Genomic DNA, 23021 nt, shown 5'->3' with positions numbered 1-23021 from the left:
GAAGCCAAAGGATTGTCATCTCCTAAGGATATTGTCTAATCGAACTTCAGGAATGCTATTCCTTAGTTCAAGGTATTGGTTCATTAGCAAGGGACAATCACAAAGTTTTCCTTTTCGAGAAATTGTTTATACAATAAACTTGAAAATTGTGGTTTTGGTGTAAATTTTATTCTAAACATCTAAAGTGGTACCCAGTTGTTACGAGGTATCTTGCTCTCCTCCTCGCAGTGTAAACAAAGCAGCTTCTAATGTTTATTTTTTGATTTTACACTTCAAATTCTGCATTTAGGATCAGAGTAATGTGTAGCCTTTGAGTCAGGTTTTCACCACTCTGTAATTACAAGTGGGGGATCCTGTTTGCCTGCCTTAACTGGTTCCTTTTCACAGCTTCCCATGCTCGTGTACTTCAGTGCATACTCAGGACCTCAAAGTGTAAGGCGTCTTCATGAGGACACACATATAAGGATTCCCAAAAATACTTTTGATCATTTGCTTTTTAAAGTTACATAATTCATTATGATGATCAAAGAATACAATTCTGAACCCCCACCTGAGTGCAGCTGGGTTTTTTTTTTGCTTGGATGAAGCCTTCGGTCTTCATAGAAAAGAGATTATATGCAATTTTCCATAAGTTTTACAAAAATGTCTCTTCAGGTTGTAATGAACCTTTATCTGCAGTGAGTCACTGCTGATAGGCAAGGTAGAGTTCAAATTATTTATAGATACTGGACATGTGCCACCATCATGGATGTCCTGCAGCAAACACAGCTAACAAGCAAGGTGATATGTCAGTGTGTTCCTGCAACTTCATCTTGTGACTGTCTGATGGGAAGTGTGAGAACTAGAACTTCGTGTTAGAAATGTCTCATACCTTAAGAACGACAGTGTATATCTAAAATCCCATGTAAATTTTCAATTCAGGGGGTCAAAACCCACAGGTACTGCACAGTTCTGTTACAATAAAGGCAAGACCAGCGTGGGTCACACAAAAGTCTGGTTAATAGTGATGAGATTGAACCTGTCAGACTCAATTTATAATCCTGATACTAAATTATGAAATGTCAATCTGCAATTTCTATCTGACCTGCTCTTAAAAAAAACCTAGAAAAGTAAAAATGAAAAAATACCGTGCTCAAGAGCGGATCTTGGCTGACTTGATCATTTTATGATAACTATGCAATTGAGCACGTTGATTTTAACTGTCTTGAATCTTTTCAGTATTGTCCTGACTGCTGAATAGACATTACAATAAAAGCAGCTTTAACTGTCCCTTTTGTGAGCTCTTCGGAGCTGCCTTTTCTTGCAAGAACAACTTGTTTTCATGTAACAGTGGTGGCTTCACCTCTAGGTTAAGTAGACCGTAGTGGGTTAGATGCACACTACTGGGACTTGAGGGAAGTTCCAAGTTCATGGCTACACTACAGGATGCTCGTGGGAATCAAGGGGCATCGGAATCCAGATGAGTCCAGACCTTTTCAGTAGAGGAAGCTGTTCCCCTGCGGGGATACAAACCTGTATTAAGTATTCTCGTAGAAAATATTTTGGTAGCATTGACGACGTACATGGAAAAACATTGGTGTGGTGATACACATCGGCTTTGCCAAAATACTTTATTAGTTAAATAATAAATACAGGAGAAATTTGATACCAGGTGATAGATTTTGGGTGTCTGACTTCACCTTTTGCTGTAAAAGGAGATGCACTGTGTGATGGTTAGTCCCAATCTTTGGGGGCAGGAGCCATGGACTTAGGAGGCCGGGCATGTTTTGTGTGGCGTAGGCTGTACTGTACTTCAAGTGTCTGTAATTTTAAAACAAAAATAAGCCACAGCTATTAGATTACGTAGAAAAAGTAAATTCATGTTTATTTTTAAATATGGGATGTATTTTTTTAATCACCCATCCTACAGCAATTACAGCAAAAGTCTGACTAAAAGATTTTTACATTAGGTACAGGAAATACAGCTGTTAACATGAAAGGTTAATTTTTTTCAGCCAAGACTTGTATTTCCACGCTCTGGTTTCTGGCTTGTGCCATAATCCTGTAGCTTTGGTGATCTATTCTCTAGTTTAAGAGTGAATGTGTTTTGGATGTTAAAATTAAAAACTCAAAACACAGGGGTATATTCTGTAATAGTGAAAAAATAACTAATGCAAATGAAATGTAATATATTATCAACATCCTCATACTGTTTTTATAAAACTCAGTGTTTGGTTCATCTACTCACTTCCAAGAAGAGAAATGTCACAACTACTTCTACGTGATACCACTCTGACAAACAAAAGGTTCCTTTTGCACAAGTGTGCTGAGGTCAGAAGAACAAATCTCCAGTGGAGTCTTCATAGCAGTCATTAGAGGAAGGTGCTTTGTGGTGACAGCCATATTAAATACCCTCGCTGAAGTTTCTGTCAGACTTCCCTAGCTGTGTGTTTGCTCTAGAACTAAAGAAAACAAGAACTAACTTGAAGGCCATGATGGATATGTATCTGTGCCGTGAAAATGGCTGAGAGCTGTAAACTGAGAGTCCTCCAGTCATTAACTTCACCTGTCTTCATATATTAGATTGTAGTTCTAAGTGGCCTTTTTTGAGTGAAATGATCCAAAGGGCCTAAGTAACTGTTTCCCTGGTTCATTTTTCATGCCTTGGATGACTGGTGGATGCCTCCTGGCTGATCAGAGTCCAGCAGCCATGTTCTGTTTCTTCTAAGATGGTGGATAGGCACTTCACAAAAGGACTGCGCTTCCATTTAATAGCAGCTGCTTGTGCACATTCAAATGCATTTTAAAATATCATTAATATGTTTTTAAATCTCTAAATATCACATGCATTAGGATATTCTACATTCTTCAGCCAGTCTACTGCTGTATTTTTTTGTAATTTTCCTTTTTAAAGGCTTTTTCCATAATAAGAGTTCAAAGTAATTTACATCAAAAATGAAATTACAATCCTGTTCATCCCATTTTTCTACACATCTGAGTATCTGTCAAATGGAAGAGCACAGTATTCTGTCACTGGATAGGTTCATTAATTTTTTTGTATTTGAGGCTATAGTTCAATATAAGTAGATTCTGAGAGATTTTACAAGACATGTGGTTTACTTGTATGTGTCAGGAGGATAAACTTGAATGTCTTATTTAATGTAGTTGAACTTTACAGTAAAAAGGGGGTTCATGAGTTGTTTTAGAGTTTTAGGTCTTTAATCTCGCTACCTTTGCTTAAGGTAACTGTGATTAAGACTTTAAATACAGATTGCCAGTGGGCATTGTCAAAGTCATGTTTCCCACACATGAGTTACCTGGCCCATATATGAGCAACTTTGAGATAAAGTGGATAATTTGTTCCACATAAATTTGTTACATAATTGCCCTACATCCACATGATACCTCCTCTCAATAAAAACAGCATTTTGTTTTCTATTGTGAACATCAAATCAGTTTGCTTAAGCAGGCTTCTACTTGATGCCAGATTGATCTTTTTAAAACACTTCAAAGAATATATTCTTTTTCTTGTTTTTTCTCAGTGAATTTGAGGACTGGATCTGAATTTCTTGGGTTGTTTGCAGGTTCTTTAATAATAGGTTCCTTAGTGATGCTTCTAATTTTATTAAATAAAAATAACTTCCGTAGCACATGCTGTGAGCTGGGAATACTTGGTGGGGTTTTTTTTCATTTTGTTTGGTGTTTTGTTTTTGTATGAGGGCTTTTGTAATAAAAGCTAATGCTTAGTTTTGTAGACCTTGAGGTCTAGATATTTTATTTTTTAATTTATTTTAATTCAAGTGTTTTAATATCCCATTTTCCCTACAGATTGTTGAGGAATTGATTTACTCACTGTAAGCAAAATATCTGCTCTTGGTTGAAGCACTGGTAAGTTGTTATTCCTAGTAACATTTACTTTTTAGCTTTAAAAAAATTCTAGCACACATGGCTATAATGTTAAAGTGGCTGAAGGCTTTGGCTGAATACATTCCAAAGTTCATTAGTGTGTGGCCATGTGTGCATGTGTGTTTCAGAAAAGCTTAAGTTAAAAGGACTCCAGGATCATTCCTGCTGGGCTCTGGGGAAGTGAGCAGTACTTGGATAGTGCTCTCTCCCTGTCTGGCTCCAGAACAGCTTTCAGATCTGATCCTAGTTCTGGGGGCTTCTGTGATTTGACTCCAGATTTCACTGAGAACTTTTATATCATAGCTTTGCTTGTTTAGAAGGGTTTTTGGTATGCAGATGTCTGTCTCTATAGACGTACTAAACACAATTTGGATAACAAATGGTGTGGAAGTATAACAGGAAGGACTTGCCATACGAGCATCTTGTGTTGTCCTTATGCTTCTGTCAGGATTAGTGGGAGCCTTTGAGCAGACAGTTACTGTCTCCTGTTCTACAATTGTTCTCTTTCTGTTCTTCGTTCTTAAAGCTCTGGCTTTGCACAAAATGATAAATGCCAGTACAGTTTCCTGTATTTTTTTTTTTTTAAATTAAACTGCTAGCTGATAGACTTGAAATCATTCTTCATATAGTCAAAACATAAAATTGGCAGGCTTGAGTAGGTAAATTAATTCAGTTCTATACTGGATGAATATAGGGCCAGAATTTTTTCCCATTTCCTTAACTAAAAGGAATTTGGTCTTGACCTTTTGTTGTTTCTGGTACATTTTGTGACTTTCTTGGGAGTTGCCTATGGAAAGACACAAGTCCTTTTGTCTTCCTGTCTGCTTAAAATTCTGACTCCTTGATTCTGCGTATTTAATTAGAGCATCCACTACATTTTGTGTGCATGGATTAACTTTTTTTTTTTGTGGGAAGCTCTATTCCTGTAGCACTGTGCTTTGGAATATATGCTTTTTCTAAGGCACAGTTTATTTTAGTCTGACATGCTACCTGATGGAGCAAGGCCTTAGGCTTCAGATAGCTTGGGAAAATGTTTTTCCAAGATGCACATCCACACATTTTAGTAGGTAAATGACAGTGAATTTTAGCTGTCCCGTGGCTGTGTGTGTTAGCAGAGCCCTCCATCAGCCACTGCCTTCTGCACTGCCTCAGGTGCTGGGAGAGAAAGCTGTCCTGTACTCCAGAGTGCTGTGCTTCTCTTCCACTCCATGGTGTGGACACTAATGAAAGGGAAAAGGAGTATATGGGGATAAGGTGCAAACCTTGCTAGGCTGTTAGTCTGGCCTCCTGCTGCTTATGGGTCCATTTCATTTTGGACCAATTTTATCACTTGAGTTTTCAAGTGAAAGTAAAAGAAGTAGAAAAAGATGTAGCAAAAGAGTTAATGGGCTTTGTGGAATTAAATTTTTAATGTGTGTACAAAAGCTCAATTTTGATAAGTATTTAATCTCTTCTACTACTGTGGTCTGTAGGTTTTATTACTTTGTTCTTTCAGAAGTCTTAAGCTATTTTTCCCACTGCATGTGTGTGTTGAACAGCATATTTATTGATATGTTTCTTCTCCAGCTATCCCTCAAAACTCTTCCTATGCTATCCATTGATGCCTTCCTAGCCCCAGTCACCTGCTGGAATCTCTTAACATGTGACTCATGTTCCATTTTAATATTAATCTTCATGTGATTCCTACATCTTTGTGTTTGCATTTCTGTTTTTCACTGGGCTGTAAATTAGCTGTTGTCAGATCTGGCTCTTGGAGTAGAGCTTTGGCTTTTCAGTTACACACCAAGTAATTCTTCCATCCTTTCCTGCTTCACAATGCTTACTTGAAGAGGTGAATGTGAAACCCTTAAATTACTTAATTGACACAGTTGTCTACAAAAGTAGTTACTTCAAAAAGCAGTTGTGAAAGCATTCAAATGGGTGGATCTTGAAAGATCTGGTGTTGCATTCTCTGGTTAACATGGTGTTTAGTTGAAGCACTGATTTTTATTTTTAAGTCTTTTTTAAGAGAAGACAGCAAATACTCAAAAACACCAGGAGCTTTATTAAAGTTGGCATACTTTGCTTAATGCAGTAAAATTTATTATTTAAAAATAATACCCACAAAAGAGTGCATGTGTGAATAAAGCCACATCTTACTTGGAATTCACCTTGAAATCTGACAAACCTGGCAAACAATCTTTCTTATCTAAAAATACCCAAACCTATATGAGTTTTGCTTTTACTGTCCTGCTTAAGGAACGACTAATGGTGGTAAAAGCAGATTTAGAGCTGTCCAGAGCACGCACTTCATGCTAAAGATGGTACAAAATAACATAATGGACTTAGCTGCCAATAAAGGACACTTCTTTCCTCCAGTGTAAAAGTTACCAGGGATGTCGTTGAGAACAAAACCTTGCTTTAATGAACTTTGAAGTGTAGAACTTGAGGTTTGGTTTGCTCAGAACCTTGTTCTGTCCATTCAGCTCCCTCTGTTGGAGTGAATTCCCTTTCCTAAGTAGGTCACCTTATTTAAAAGTTTAAGCTTCAGATTTCATTCTGGAATAGTTTGTAAATTTATTGCTGTCTTATGCATGAGTGTTGGACGTGTTGGGCTTCAATCTCACCCTTTAAGGAATGCAGGGTTACAGTGGACCTGAAATGGCTGAAGCCATGGGTTTGGCCATAAGGGACGTCTCTTATTGGTGTGATCTTTTAATACAGCAACAAATCATTGCCAAAAAAGCTGAAGAGAAAAACTTTGCAACTCAGATGTTTTATAGTTGTTGCCTTGAACCTTTAGGTGGGTTGGGAATGGATGGCATGGAGTGTCAACATGTTACCACTGGTTTGAAGGAAACTTTGTCAGTATTACAGGACTACCCAAGTCCCTGATGTGTTGTGATCAAAATACAGTGCTTGCAAACCAAACCAGTAACTAGTAGATAACAGAAGCTTGAAAAATGGATGGATGCCTAATTCATTTTACAGAAGGAATGGTAGACTTATGTAATCTAGGGAAAAAAACCCCAGATTTTTCAGTATCTACCTCAAGTTTAGGATCACTGCATCTGTCTTCATGGAGGACTGTATTTTTGTAACATTATTTCTTAGTAACATGAAATTTCTTAGTGAAATGTGCCTTAATTCATAAGTAAACAAATGCTGTGAAATCTTTTAAAGCAAATGTAAATTTCACAAGTGTAGAGACTGCTATTAATATTTTCGCCATTCCTGTGGCATTTTTTTGATGTATAATTTGGAGAACAAGAATGTGTTCTTAATTATAATACCTCTTCATTTCTGTTTACTGCTAATTATTTTGCAAGATTTAGAGAAGAGTTTAAGATGGACATCATGGGGTTACTTGAAAAATTCTTGGTCTGACCCAACATAGGTGAACCTAACAGGGAAATTTGCCCTGAAGTTGCTTTTGGCAGGTCCTGTGAGGGTCTGAGACAGAGGGCTGACCCAACTGGAAAGAGCCTTTTAAGGGTGACCAATACGTAACTAAATTACCTTTTTTAGAGATGGGGAAAGTTGATGTCAGTAATTGGATTTCTATATGTTAAGCTTCTTAGAAATAACTAAAAATTAATTTAATGGTATTATTTATGGGGTTTCCACTGTAGGGATGTTAATACCTGTTTGATTATGACAATAATGGACAACTTTGTGGTGTTTGTGTTCATGTTTTGATACTTCGGTCAAGGCATTACCATGAAAAAATATTCAAAATTCTAATTCATCTTCAAATGCCTAAATAGATTTGAAATTAGTTGAGTAGGAACTGAAAAAAAAAACCAAAACAAAAAAACAAACAAGCCCAAACCCAAAGCAACCCTAAAACCAGCTTAGTGTGAGGGGAAAACTCCTTTTACAATATTTAGTGCATTGTCTTAAGTGAGGATGAGTTGAATATTTGAAACAGAGCATTTTTTAAACTTGAAAGTTCTGTTTCTGAAAACATCAATGTCCTGGGGCTGAATATGCCTGCAGCAATGCACATTTCACAGTGCAAAGTGAAATTACCAGATCCCATATTCCATTTCTATGTGCAGCACTTTCCCATTGTATTTAAAACAAGGAATTCTGTAGAACAGCATAAAACAGGTACATGGGTACTTGTGAAACTCAGACTGGGGCTTGTTGCACTGCTTCCAGTGCTCTTTGCTTTGCTGTAACTGGTTATTTTGAGATGAGACTGGGGAAGCTGGGATGCCAAGGCAGAGACCACTAGATGGCCCCACTGGTTTTTGCTGGGCTGTGGGTAGTTTCTGCATCCCTTGTCAGAATCTGACCAGGATTATCAGAGAGCAGAGTGGTGGTGAAGTTGGCTTTCAGACTCAAATGAGGTTAAACCTATACATATTCAAAAAAACAAATTGATGTTGGAGTGCAGATACTCAAAATCATGAAGACATTTTAAAACCCTTTTTTGCATGTCAGCCTTACAGTCAGCATTGGTTTCAAAATTATGTTCTTAACGCTTAGTAACTTCCTATACCTAAGTTTTGTATGTGAGGAGGAGTAAGGTTTTACTTGAAGTAAATCGAGCTTATATTTCTTGGAAGAAGATAGGGAGATTGGAACATTGGTTTGTATTTATCCATGTGGATATTGTTAGCTCAGTTTGGTTTGTCACTCACCTGTCAGCTTGGTTGGCTGTACATGATGAGTACAGTTGGAATATGGCTCAGGAGCCTTGCTAAAGGTAGCTAGAGTGACTTGTGACCATTTTCATCTGATTTCTGATATGTCCTTTCCCACCAGTAACAAAACCACTCATTTCATTTGCTTGTGTGTTTGCTGTTGCACTGTACATCTTTCATGAGCTGGAAAACTGGGTCAAGATGGTGGAATGTCTTGTGTCCAGTCACCATCTCTCTATAAGAAACCAGTTTTCATTGGTTTTGATGGATTTGTGTCTTGAGCAGTACTTAAAAATTTTGGCTTGTTACAAGAACCTTGGTGTTCTACCAAGCAATGTCAGCTTCAGGAGATGGGCCAGTGCAATGAAAATGGATGCAAGAGCAAATTTCTTAGATTTCCCACCACAGGTTTCTCTAAGGGTTTAATACTGTGAAGAAATTTCAAATGGAATTCATGGATCCTGAAAGGGTTCTTGGACTTCTAATAATTTCTCCCATTTTTATATAGTTTTGGTTAAACTTTCTATTTTTGATTCTTGAATTGATTATTTGACATAGTTTCTGATAAAAGTAGATATTGTGGACTGTGTAACATGCAATGAAGCATCAGTTACATGTTTAAATTTTCTTCGAGGTACAGTAGTTGAATGTCTTAGTTTAAAGCAATGATATATATTCCAACAGCATTTTTCTTCTAATTTTTCATAAAGAATCCATTCAGATGAAGAGTGTCAAAAGGAGTCTACGAATGAGACACCAAGATGGCAGTTCCACTGGGGATTGAGAGGTTGAGGAAATGGACTAATGCATGAGTGCTGGGATGTCTGTCCAAGAAAAGGATGTTAAAACGTGGACTCTCATGTTATTAAACCAGAGAAGATCTGGGTTGTGATCATCCTACCAGAATGGACTTTGCATTTGAATTAATCAGTGACTATCCAATGATGGATCTGTTTAAATACTGGGTTGCAAAATTTTCCTTTTGGGTTGTGTTTGCATGATAGGCAAATTAATTTGGTAAAAGATCTGTTGCTACCCCATTTGAGAAAATGTAATTTATAAAGTGACTTTAAATAAAAGGTTTTGGTTTATTTCACACTTTGTGTTTGTCCTTTCTGGCTGAATATTTTTTGTTGTGTTGATATTGAAGTGGGTCACATTTTTGGTTGCTATTAAACTGAGAAATACTTTAGCTAAGTACTGAAGGCAAGGTAAAATTTTGTGCTACACTTGATATCCAATGTGGTTTTCATTTGCAAATTATGTTCACTTTGCCATGACTTTCAATGAATTTTTATTCACTGGCTTGTTCATTCAGGTGCTTAATATGAGGGGTTTTCAGTACTTGGCCTATTGTCAGGGTACTGCTGCTGAACTTTGTGAAGTTATTTTAAGATGGAATTGATACCAATTGAAGGCTGAGAAAATACAACAATAAAGGAGTACTTGAATGTTTTGTGAAACTTTTTTAGGTATGTTCTTGGGTTGTGTGTGGGTACAGAAACTTTTCAACAGATTTCCTGGACTACAGACTTCCTGAACAGTCACTTTGGTCTTAAAATGGTTCTGTGCAAGTGTCCAATCTGCTTCACTGCTCTTGCATGTAGCCTTAGTGTCACGATACTGTGCCATGTGTTTGGTGAGAAAAAACCAAGTTATTTTTGATATTGCTGCAGATGACATATTAACCTTTGCAAATGAATTTTGAAATGGTTCTAATATTTGAAGTCATGATTTCCTTACAGGTTTCTAGTGGATCTAATAATTTAACTGTAGGCATTTCTTCTCTTTGTGTTTCACCTGAAACTCAAAGTTGTCTTTGTTTTGTACTGGAGGGCCAAGATGATAAACCTGGTGCTGAGATAACCTTGAAATTATCTTTGAAAACCCAAAAAAAGTCCTGTTCATTGTCTGTTTAACCATTTGCCTTGCTCAGACTTTCTTGGAAATACCCATTTTGCCATGATTACTTGCTCATACCTGTTCCATCCAGCCATTTTGGTGGTACCCACTTGGCCCAGTTTGGTTTCACTATGTATTTTTATGGTGGAGTTGGATACTGGGACCAACCTGAAGTGTTTCTCATTCAAATGAGTGGATTTCCTTAGTGTTACCAGAAATTGCTTGGAATGGTCTTGCATTGTGGTTTTTTAGTTCTTGCAGTCGAGGTGCAAGGAGTCTTCTGTGAATAATTGGTAAAGTGGAATTTTTTTAAAATGGGTTGTGGCATTGGAGAGTTCCTAATGAAACCCCTTGTGGAAATAGGGTAGATGGTTGTAGGAGATAAATGGCAGGTCTGTGGAGGAATTAAAGGGGATAGTGTTGGTTCTACTGGTCAAAGCCAATGGTTTTGGGCTATTGAGATGCTGTGCTGTGGATGTCCCCATAGAACCCCAAACTAGCCCATTGCCCCTTTGTCCTCCAGTGGTCCCCCCATGGCTGATGGCTCTGTCTTGTTGTGATGCTTATGAACATGCAGGATGTGCTTGTGCTTTAAGGGGTTGGTTTTGGTCGTGGAAGACAACTGGTAGTCAGAATCAAGTGGGCAGGGGATACTTGGATCACCACCATTCCCTTGGTGATATATCCTCTCAGTTCCACGATGTTGTGTTGGAGATGTGTATCGATTGATTTGCAATTCTGCAGCTTGGCTATTGTGCAGTTTTCAATTTAATTTGTTGTATTAAAATCTGTTAATGAGCATGAATGGGTTAAGAAAGTGCAGTAGAAATAAGCAGTTTGATGGTGTTGGACTGAGTTGACCATGGTGCCTTGGCATAGCTGGTGGAAATGGTGTGGCTTTTGGATTGGAGTTGTTGGGGGAAACCACTAGGGAGGCGCTGTGGAGCTGGAGGGCAATCTCAGCTCTGTGGGGTTGGCTTGGGAGCGGGTGATGCTCCTGTCCCCCCCTGCCAGTGCCAGCACTGGGGGACAAAGGGGAGAGCTGTTGTCTGGGGATTTTGCCACCAAACTGGGGGGAAGCTGCCCCTTGGGTGGGGTGACCCCCAGGGTGGGCAGTAGCTGCCTGCATGGCTGTGAGCTCCACTTCCATGCCTTCAAAATGGCTTGTAACAGCACCACTTCCTGTCCAGGGAGGAAGTAATTTTAGCCCAGGCACTGAAATATTTAACAAATCTTTAAAACAAAAGGCACAAATTCCATTTCTTTCTGGCTTCCAAAGGGTGCCTGAGCCACATGGGGTTAAGGTGCCCCTTGAGCTGGGGTAGTTGGAAGGAGCCAGGGCTGTGGGGTAGCAGGCACCCTTTAGGTGGAGGCTCTCTCTTTTTTTGGTAGAAATGAAGGGGTGGGTCTATGGTACATCACCTGAGTTGTGGGGTAAATGTAGAGAGTGTCAATCAAAGGCAGAGCTCAGAGCTGGGAAGGAGCTCTAGATGGCGGCTGTGCCTTAGAGAGAGCGCGCTCAGCTCCGTGCCTTCCCCAACACTTTACGCAACTTTCCCTAACTTTCAGGCAGCCTCAGGGGGCCCCCACAGCCCCTTGCCTCTCCTAGGCACTAATCGGGGGCCGAGCGGACCTTTTTCGGGCAGAAAAGCAGCTTTTGAGGGCTCCCTTTTCGTGCCTTGCTGGAAAGAAGAAGCCGTGGAGAGAGCCCAGGTCGTTGTTTTTCCAGCTTAGAAGCCATGGCGTACCTCCATTTTTGTGCGCTCTCCTAATGAGCTTTTTCCCCCGGACATTTTTATACTAATTACCGCTTCTTTTGCTTTATCGGCAGCATATTTTTGGGATTAGAATATATATTTTTTTTTCATTTTCTGAAATTTGTATTTTATCGGTATAATTCTAAATATTTTGGATCTAATGTTTTTCCACTACCCGAAACTAATATCGACTTGGTCCTGGCGGCGGTGCATGGATCAGGTAGGTGAGCAATTAATAATAATAATTTTTAGATTTCTGCCGTTTTGAGTACTTTGATTTTCGACCGATTTGTGCTGTATTGGGATGACGCAATAAGATACAGAGATTATTTGCATCCAGTGTTACTTTGGGAAAGTTTGCAGGATGCTCCTCTCCTGTGTTTATTCTCGGATTTTTCTTGTAAAATTGATTATTTGCTTTAAATCTTCGGTTTGCCGTGTTGATCAGTGCTGTGTATTGTTATAACAATATCATTGCAGCGTCAGGACTTTGTTCCTGATAATGAAAGCCAGTGAAACGAACTGGGACCTTACCTTTCTTTCAACTTTTGACAGTAAATACCTGGGCACAGGACTTCAAAGCAAACAGACACCCCTGACCCCCTTTTAATATTTAAGAATAAAAAGATGATGAGAAATAAGGACAAAAGCCAAGGAGAGGAGGGTTCAGTCCACAGCAATGCATCGAGGTATGACCTATCAACTTTCTTTTTTTTTTTTTTTTTGTAAAACCTGTGAATACCCTGTTTACTTTGACAGCCTTGGGTTACTGTCAGTGCTTAACAGAAAACATTTTACTGATTTTGCTTCCTTTTTAAGGAATGACCTTGAGATTGTTAGCATGCCACACCCTAATTTTTTTTGGTAGCAATTTCTGAAACTTGTGTTGTGACTTAAGGGCCCATGTCCTAGGCAAAAGGTACTGTACCTTTATTGAGGGCTGCCCTTGCCCCTGTATGATGTTTTTCCAGCTTTTGAATTTCAGTTTTTAGGTTTTTTGTGCTGTGAAAAATGACCTTGTCGGTTTAGCCATTGCTGCATTGCACCATTTTACATACAAGGCAAATTTTTCTTTGAAGAATCTCAGAAGTCTAAACTTTAACTGAGGGCCATACAGAAGCCTGGTGTAGTAGTAAATTATAGTAAATAGGCACAAGAAAAAGTTACATGAATGAAAAAAAGCTTATTTTAAAATATAAACTGGAAAGTGCCTGTTTGTCAGATACCTCTTACTTCAAATTTTATTTGAGCTTGTAGAACTTTGAGTCTGTGTAGGTATTTTAGAATATTTTTATACAATTTAACCAGACTTTGTCCTGCTGGTGATGGCATTTTGTATCTTAAAATACACACTGGGACTGTTAACAAGATGCACCAAATGATTTGCTGGTTTTGTTTAATGTATTTTTGCTCAGAGTATTTTTATTTACTTTTGTCAAGTAATGAGATTCTTTACAGATTTTTAGAAACTTAACCTTGATGTGGGAAAAGTATGAAATAGTGAAAATGTTTGTTTGCTGGCAGTGCAGAAGTACAGTTACCAAATCGCTTGTTTTATATTTAAAAGGTCGGCTCTTCCAAAAATTGAAAATTAAACAATATGCGGGGTTTGTTTTTTGTTTTTTTTTTTTGTTTGTAAATATTACTGGGTTTTGCATTTTGTTAATTTCAGTTGAATCTTGGCCTGTTTCTTTTTCTCTGGTGTTGTCTTCCTGCATTTTTAACCAACATTAATAAAAAAGAACTCTGAACTGTCTGTTGTATGACATGTGCTCTATGTGATGTTCAGGTGTTTGAATAATATTCTTGATGTCCAGTATTTAACCTTCCTTAAGCATACAAACTTGAAATATGTGGGAATATATATATTATCGAATTACTGTAACCTTCCAGTATAAACTTGGATGGTGTTCTGGGTGTATTAAAAATGCAGTCACATTTTAAATTCTAGAATAAATGTGGGTAAGATTGTTTAATATGAAATTACTAATAAGTAAATTAGCCTCAGGGATTGTTGAGGCACTTAAACAGAGCTTTTCTGATAATGCAGTTTAAAAACACATCCGATTTTCATACTGTGCTTTTACTGTAAATGCACACAAAATATTATGTAAAAAGTCACTGTTTATAAAAATTATTTTTCAGTTTATATAATTTTTATGCTTTTTTGAAGTGGAGATTATCAACAAGAGCAACAATAGACATCATTTGTTCAGAAAATTGAAAGTATTTTATCAGTGTTGGAAAGGAATAGGAACTAAAATCTGAGCCATAGCAGGAGTCCCACAAGGGGTTTTGTCCTTAGGGGTATGAGATTTGCATACTGTCTTAGGTGCTTTTGGGGTTTTCATTGAAAGGTTATTTATCATACTTGATCCATTTACATTTAACACCTGTTGTGTGAGGTCCCCCTTCTCCCTCTTCACATCTTTTTTTCTCTAAATAAACCTGCTGTGTGTGACACCAACACACCTGAAGTGTGGGAACAATCGAGCACAGGATATTTGCAAGTGAACCCTGTTGAGCTTATTTGAGAGCTGTGAGTCAGCTCAATGTCATAAAATGGGCTTTACTTCCTGAGGTTGACCTGAAGTAGGGGAAATGATTTCTAGGAAGTAAAGCCACCACTTTGCTATATTGTAACCCAGAAATGCACCGGTGTCTGCACTTCACATGCTGCTGAGACCAGCTTGGCATCTGTGGAAGTACCTGAAGGTGCAAGTTGCACAGTCCTGGTGGGAGCCCTGGGTGGTGGAGGAGGTGGATGTGGCCGGGGCCATTCACCTGGGCTGGAGAAGGGTGTTACAGTGGAAGAAAATACAGTTCTTGCATACCCAGCATGTCCCCAAACTGAGGATTTGACTCCCACCTTTCCAGTGCTAAAGAAATACAAAGGCCTGTGCAGAATAAAGAAAAATGCCTGAGAAAGAATTGTCCCAAAGCAATGACTGAGGAGAGAGATGGTGTTAACTCTTTCCAGTTTGTAAGCCGAGGGTTGTACTCCTGCCTTTTCAGGTGCCCAGCAATACCTGTCCTTTGTGCTCTGAGAGTAAATTGAACTTGGAGCTCAGTGATTTCATGAAGCTTTGCCCAACAGGGTAAAAGTTGCTCTGGGTCTGCTGCAGTTCCTGCTGTGTCCCACCTGTGTGCCTGGGATTTGCATAAGTAATTGAATACAATCTGTATTTTCTACCATCTTCTGTGCTGCATGTCTGAAAGGCAGGTAGTGTGAAGGAACATCCATGGTCGGCCCTCATGGGAAGTGCAGAGGCTGGAGGCAGGCTGGGGCCCCCCGTGAAGACCAGGAGTGAATCTTGCAGGGATAGCAAGTAACAGGCACGGGATATGTAGTTTTCCTTTCCCTTGGACTCTGTGTGTTACAGTTGCTCTCCCACCTCTGAAATACCCGGCGTGGGAACGGTTTGAGCTGCAGACCCTGCAAGGCTGGACAAGCCCTTGTGTCTGTATCCAGCCCTGGGCTTCTCCGGCATTAAAACATCTTTTTTGGGGGCAAAAATCGGTTGCGGTGGGTTAGCTCCCAGGCCGTTTTTTGTGCAGAGCTGGAGCTCCGAGGTCTGAAATGGCGTGTTTTTGCTCAGCAGCCACCTCCCAGCGCAGGGCTTTGCGCAGCACAACACCCTCGCCTGACGTGGCAGCCATTTTATGGAGATGTCGGTACACACGAACCAGCATTTTGGCGGAGGGGGGGAGAGGATGGAAACGATCACGTTAAGCACAAACCGCCCCCGGTGTGTGGCGCTGGGAGCAGGGGTAGTTGCGGCTGGGGCAGCGGCGGTGCCGGCGCGGGCGGCTCGGGCGGGCCGCGGCGGCCGGCGCTGTCACAAAATGGCTGTTCTTTGTGCCGCACTGCTCGGGCGCCGCGGGAAGCGGCCGCGGGGTTCAAAGGCCGCCCTGCGCCGGCCGCGCCGCCATTGGCTGCGCGCGCCGCGGGCCCCGGCAGCGGGAGCAGCGCGGCTGCCGCTGCCTCCCCCCGCTTCCGCTCCTCTGCCGGGCGTGGGCTCGCTGCGCTTTCATTTTAAGGGCTCTGCATCTCAACACTGCAAGCTATTTTGAGAAGTCACTTGAAAAGAAGCAGGACTATTTTTTGCTGCGGGATTTTTTTTTTTTTTTTTTAAACTTCAGAAGGTATTGTAGAATGCCATAGTATTCCTGCAACATTTTTTTTTTCTTTCTTTCTTTTTAAAGGAGAGGTACAAGTTTCAGTATCCTTAAATCACCAAAATTCGCTGTCCGCTTTTAGTGATTTTTCCTTCAGCTGAGTAGAAGCATTGAACGCATGTGTTAAAATGCCTCAAACAGTGGGTTTCAAGTTTTTATCCATGTGACGAGTTATTTTTTAGCTGTTGTGGCCATGTGCATGTGCCGAGGCTTTCAGTTTCATTTGCACCGCTGCATTCTTCAACAAGGACTTTTTTCTCCCTCCCTTTTTAAGCTTTAACCCTTTGTGAAACTGCCTGGAGCCTTTTTTGAAAAGGAAAAATGCTTGATCAGTGCGGGACACAAAAGGAATAATGTGCAAGGAATTCATATGAATCGTGATGTAATCCGTGTGCAGCACAAAGGAGATTGTTCTTGTTTTGCTTTGTTACTTCTGTTTCACATTACCCTCGTGAAGGAAGTGTCTCATCTAATTACGCATGCACAGTCCTGAGGCTTTCAACTCCTCTGTTCCCTGTTTTGTGATTGCTGCCAGAGGTGGATACAGTATATACAGTGCTATAAAAAGAGCTCACCAACTGCAAGAAGCTACATTTAGCTGTAGTTCATTGTCTTCTGGATTGGTCTTTATTTAGTTAAACATCTTGAGCTAATTAATCAAATTTTATAGAGTCTCTAAAATGCACGACTTTTGCTGACTAAAAATTGGAAAATGGGAATATAGAGCTCACCTGGGTAATTCTGTAACCCAGTTTCTGTGGCACAGCCTGGGCAGGGGCAGGGGCGTTGCCATGGCTGAGTGCACATGTGTGCAGGCGTTTTCCCAACCCCATGAGTGCCTTCAGCCAAGGGAAGGTGACGTGGTTCAGATCGCAGATTGGAGCCTGTTCCCCTCTCTGTCGGGTTGATGTTTCACCTGCCACACTCTGAGGGCAACAGTTGCCCTTATCTGCACCTTCCCCCAGTTCCTCCAGCACCGGAGCCAAGCTGTGGCATTTCCGAGAACACGGATCCTGCCTGTGCCTCGGGAGCAGCCCTGAGGCTGCCACAGCCACACTTCTGCTTTCAACAAACACTTCCACTGGTAGCTTTGACAGGGCTCAGAAGGAGGGCCAGGAAGGCACTGATGTTTCATTTTAATCTCTTCATCTTGGTATAGGGATAAACCAATTCCTGTCTTTGTTTTTGTGCTTCATCCCTCAGAAAGTTGTTCATAGCATTAGCCCATTTCTGAGCTACCAAACTTGTCTCTGAGGAATTTTTGTACTGGGACATCTCTTAATTCAGGTTTATCAGTGCTGGTTTTCAGGACCAGGTGAGGGTACCAGTGGCAGATGCAGACTGCCTGTGATGTGAAGTACCTGAGAGAGTGAGCAGGAGTCTAGGGCCTGAACTGAAGCCTCCAATGCCATGGACTGTCTGCTTTTGAACTCACAGCCCAAGTATAAGCTTACTTTGGGTGGGTTTGGCATCTTACACTGTAATTGCATCTCCTGATATGTAACCTGGAGGTGTGTGTATCCACTGTATCTTGTTTCGTGTTGCACACAACAGTCCTAGCAGGAATTGCAATGTTAAATTAGGCTGCTAAATTCTGGAGATGGAAAAAGCTTCCAAATCTCTCCTTGCCCCTAGCTGAAATCCAGCTCAGGAAAGAGCTGATAATGACTGGAGAAAGCTTCTGCTCTGCTTTATCTCTCCTCTCCTTCAAGGAAAATAAATACAAACAGCACAGCACTGGGGGAGGGGATGGCCTGGATTACCATTATTAGATAGAAGCAGCTTTCTAGCAAAGGATGTGCTGTTCTACTGACATGGTGTCTTACATCAATCTTTCTGGTGTGCTTTTATTAAAAGACATCTGCTGAAATGCCGTGTGAAGATGCTCTTTCAATAGGTGCTGGTGTGTATGTAAAACCCACCTTCACATCCCGTAGAGGAGCCTTGAAATGAAAGAAAAAAAGCCCAGAGGAAGTTTACCCCTAGTGACTTGCAGTGAAGCTTTTGTAAGTCTGTCACACTGTTAATGCCTCATTTTCTCAGAGCAGAGAGTATCTTTTGGATATAATAAGCCAAATCTTGCTGAGTCTTTCCAAACGTGCAGCAGCTCATTTTACATTACAGCATGTGTAGCACTGCTGCTAAATTATATTTTTCAATCTCCACCTTCTTTTATATTTACCTGTGGGCTGAGATAACCTACTCTGTACTACACATGCTTTTCTGACCTTGACTAATAAGGGTTAAAAATTAAAAAGTTTTTAACAGTGATCTCAGATTCCTTTCTGGTATTGTGGTGGAAGTGCTGGCATGGCGTTTGATCTTGGCAGGGCTCGGTGCAGTGTGTCTGCCAAGCTCCACAGACGGGATGGGATGCTTAACACTTCATTGCTCACCAACCTTTACCCCAGCTATGAACAAGGGTGTTGCAATGTCAAGAATCCACTGACTCTAGAACACCCGACTCTTAAGAAAAAGCTGTGTTGCAACTATTTGTGTTTCTTGCAAGTGTTATTGTTATGTATAGATGATATAATGGAATTGCTAATACATTAATTATAGGAGTCGTTTGCATCTCTCTCATGTGGAGGAATCTCTGTGCTTCAGTACAGAATCTGCACCAGTTGAGATTTTGAATGCCATGTGCTGTCTGTAAAACTTAGGCTTAGTAAAGAGCCTTAAATCTCTTGGTTAAAAACAGCTTTTAAGAGTCACTTGGAATAACCCCCTCAGGCCAGATCAGGCTGCCTTTTTCTGAACTGCAGGTCACCTGGAACCATAAAGGAATTTCTGCACCATCGTGTTCCTGTTAATGGGGTTTGGGGTAATTTCCATGTACACTGCATGTCTTTACTCTGAGAGGTTTTAAAGGAAGTTTACAAATGTTAAGGGATAAAAAGCACCCACTTTTTCTGTACTAATTGTGTGTGCACGCTCCAGCCCCCCTGATGTGCATCCACATCCCCATGTCCTTTGCCAGTGGGATGCACCTGTGTCCCCTTTGTGCTGCCACTGAGCTTCATCCTGGCTGTCCCCGGCGGGACATGGCACAGCGGTGGCTGGAACTGGGATCCCGGCGGGCACAGGGACAGCCCTGTCTGCTGTCTGAGGAAGGCGTGCGCCCCCGGGCTCCTGCTCCTCTCCTTGGCTGGCGCTGAGGAGGAGCTGGAAGCTGCCAGGAGCCAGCCGGGGTCCTCCCACTGATGTGGGATGTGGAGCCCGGAAACGCTTCGCTGCCTCCCGGGGAGGGAGAGATGGACCCTTTCAAACCCTGAGAACTGCAATTGTTCTTCCCTTTCTGTGCAGGGAAAGGGAAGGATGCTGCCTTGGAGATTATCAATAGCACTCCTTAATCAACAAGACAGGTTTTGACTCCTTTTGACCCTCTGCTGGGTTTTTTTTGGTTTTGTTGCTTTTGTTTTTTTCCTCTTTTCCCACTAAACATCCCAAGCATTTTCAGCCTCTGGCTTAAAGATCAGAGAGCAAGAGAGCCAGCTCTCCCCATCCTGAATGGATTGCTCCTTTTGTTTGCTTATGCAAGAACAACTAAGTGTCTTTGTAGTGGAGGAAAAAAGCCCCACCAGCTTTTGGAAAGTCTGTATCATTCAGGATAGCCCAATGTGCTGTGCTGAGCTGCAGCTGAGCAGTGAGGGATATATTTAGGCCTGCCTTTGGCATTTGGGAGTCCTGTGCCGGGGTGAGTAGCAGCGGCCAGAAGCCTCACAGCCTAGTTCAGGTGGATATTTTGGACAGATACCTCTTGGGTGCATAATCCCTTACCTGGTACAGCAGTGCCATGGCTCAGCTGTGCCTACTGCTGCTGTGTAAATGTAATTAACACCCAACCCTGCAAGCCACATTTGAAGGCACAGGTGGGAAAAGTGTGGATTCTCCATGAGAACTTCTCACATGCCTGTTTAAGGGAGGGGGAAAAATGCTGTTGATCATAAAGAGAAGCCAGGGAAATATTTTTATGCTTCTTTGAAGAACGTGTTGGTAACCTGGAAGGGGCAGCCCTTTGGCCATATGAGTTTGTTGTGCCCTTTTAAAGCTGGCAGATCTGTCCAGATTTGGACAAATCATATTTTGAGTATTCAGAGTTATTTGAGACTCACTCCTAAACAGTATGAGGAGCCTGGTTGTGTTTAGGATATTCTAGTTTAAGTTCCTGCTTGGAGACAGATCAATGTTTAAAAGTACCATGTAAAGGTATGGAGAGTAGAGGAGCAGGAGTATTCTTCTTCGTCTTCCTTCCCTTCCCCCCATTTCTACTTTTCCCTGCAAGAAATAACTGGGAAAAGCTCTTTCACTGAATGACCCTTCTCAAGGCTTCTCACTCAGAAAATCTTTGCCTTGGGAGACAGGCAAGCACCAATCACTTTTCAGTAGACTTTCAAATAAAATCAAGGGAACTGAGAAAGCTAGGAATGAATTTATTTATCTTCAGTGTCACAATCTGTCCTTCACTTTGGCTTTCTTGCACATTCCATGTGCTGTGTATGTATTGTCTATGATTACTGTGGTATTTGCTCAGTCCTCTGTGGTGCCCATGTTATCTTCTTTTTATCCAATGATCTATAGCTAGAACCCATCTTGTGTTCCTCTCTATGCCTTGTTTAGCCTGAAGGTTAAATTTAGTTTAGTGCCTTTTTACAGCTACCCTGTGACTTGAGTGCACGTATCAACATTGATGGTGCTTGTTTCTATTTGCAATATATGTGCACATATATTATACAGAAATAGAAACATAGAATGGTTTGGGTTGGAAGTGACCTCAAAGATCATCTCATTCCAACCTCCCTGCCATAGGCAGGGACTCCTTCCCCTAGACCAGGTTGCTCAGAGCCCCCATCCAACATGTCTCAAATGCTTCCCAGGGAATGGGGCACTCACAGCCTGCTCCAGTGCCTCAGCAAGCTCACAGTAAGGATTTTTTTCATAATATTTAATCTAAACCTCTAAACATACTTCCTTTCAGTTTGAAGCCATTCCCCTGTGTCCTGTCACTACATGCTCTTGTAAATAGTTTCTCTTCATAAAAGGGAACATCACATCTATAGATCAGATACTGAAAGGAAATGTTTAACAGCAGCAGAGTCCTCATCTCAGTCGGTGTATTTGCCCTTTCTGTGGTTTGTCACTGTGCTTGTGTGTCCCACAGTTTGTGGAGGTCACTCTAGGAAGACAGACTTGTTTAAATACTTACCTCTTAAATAATACCTGCACTGGCTTTACTGCTCTGCTTTGGAGTAAATCTCAGGTTGGTTCTGCTGGTGGATGAGAGTGGCTTGGAGCAGCTGGCAGCCTGAGCTGAAGCGCTGTGGGGGGCTCAGGTGCTCCTCTCAGGTAGAGTTGGCTCTGCCAGACAGCCTTGGTCTGGACCCTGCCATGGTCCTGCCGAGGCCAGTGGGGCTGTGGGGACAGGGTATGGAGTTAAGCTGACCCAGCAGCTGCCTCCAACCCTGGGCTGCTCACACCTTCTCAGGATCTATTAGATTGGAAAAGACCCCTGAGATCATTGTCCAAGCTATTGTTACATTGTCCACTCTGCAACTCGCCTGCACTGCCAAGTGCAGTTTATTTCCACTGTTCCTGGTTGCTGTAAAGGCTTGGTGACCTGCTGTTTCTCTGGGCTATCCGGGTGTGTTACCAGGAAGCCCTGCGGGTCCAGCCAGTGCTGGAGCATGGGCTGCAGGCTGAGGAGGAATGGGGGCGGGGAGGGGCAGTGTCCCAGCCACCTGCCCGGGGCATTTTGGTGTCAGTGAGCCTCGGATGTGCACCTGGGTGTCAGTTACCCACAGCACTCGTGACCTGTGGCCAACAATGCACAGGAGTTAAATACAACGGTTCCTGCTGTCATCCAGCCCCTGATGTTATCCAGCCATGGGATAATCTGCCAAGGTCCCTCTCCAGCCTTCACGGGGTGGGTTTGCTGGTGCCGAATCCCTGCAGAGCTTGCGAAGCTCAGTGGAATGTTGCTGTTTGGATTCAAACTTGTTTAAATTCAAAACATTCACAACAGTTCTTAAAGCTGGGAGGAGCTTTGCTTGTGGGAGGGTCTTGGGTTATTAATCCTCCTTTATTCCCCTGTCTGAATTCAAGTTCTGTCCCTCAAAAGCCACATTTTAAACACTGGGGTAGAATGGTCCCAGTTAGAGCCATTCCCCAGTCAGTTCTTGGTTTCACAAATGTGTATTGGGGTCATTTTTTCAGCTGTCTCACACCTTCTGGAAGGATATCTACTATTTATTCTTTACTGAGAGCTTATAAAATGATTTTCTGTTTCAAAGATGATCCCCTATAAAATGAAGTAATATGTGAAATATTAAATACAAAGTCCGGAGGCTTCAGGCACGTGGTAATTGCCTTTTAAACTCAGATGCCTCACTGTAAGAGGTCTTATCACTGCCTTTCAGCTACTTATTTCTTGGAAGGAACATGTCCTTCTTGGTAAGGAATTATTTAGTTTTGTTCCCCCTCAAGTCAGGAGAAGGCTCTTAATTAAAGTAGACTTACAGCCTGAAGTACTTCTTAGAAACCAGAGGAATGTATTTGGCTGAGTCTTTGCAGATCTCAACGTTTTTTAGGAGTTTCTCACTTCAAGGAAGTTACCAATGGCCCATCTGTTGCTTTTTTTGTTTTCTTGATGTTCATGGGTGTTTTTGGA

At 41.4% G+C, this 23021-nt stretch overlaps 1 protein-coding gene across 3 annotated transcripts in view; it reads left to right on the top strand.

Annotated features, from left to right (window-relative positions):
- The window catches only part of CHD2 (chromodomain helicase DNA binding protein 2), a 70531-nt gene that overhangs the window by 4194 nt on the left and 43316 nt on the right, over nucleotides 1–23021 (top strand). Inside the window, exons 4-6 of one of the 3 annotated variants that reach the window (XM_058846973.1) lie at nucleotides 3808–3867; nucleotides 9227–12395; nucleotides 12731–12864. In XM_058846973.1, the coding sequence (XP_058702956.1) occupies nucleotides 12803–12864 (62 nt within the window). In that variant the 5' untranslated portion in view covers nucleotides 3808–3867; nucleotides 9227–12395; nucleotides 12731–12802. Of the gene's footprint in view, nucleotides 1–3807; nucleotides 3868–9226; nucleotides 12400–12730; nucleotides 12865–23021 lie in introns of all 3 variants that reach the window. The other 2 variants (XM_058846974.1, XM_058846975.1) reach the window with 2 other exon arrangements.

Source organism: Poecile atricapillus, chromosome 11 (assembly GCF_030490865.1).
Source record: "Poecile atricapillus isolate bPoeAtr1 chromosome 11, bPoeAtr1.hap1, whole genome shotgun sequence".
In the NCBI taxonomy this organism is placed as follows: domain Eukaryota; kingdom Metazoa; phylum Chordata; class Aves; order Passeriformes; family Paridae; genus Poecile; species Poecile atricapillus.
The sequence above is the reverse complement of the archived record's forward strand: the minus strand, read 5'-3'. Positions and strand labels throughout refer to the sequence as shown.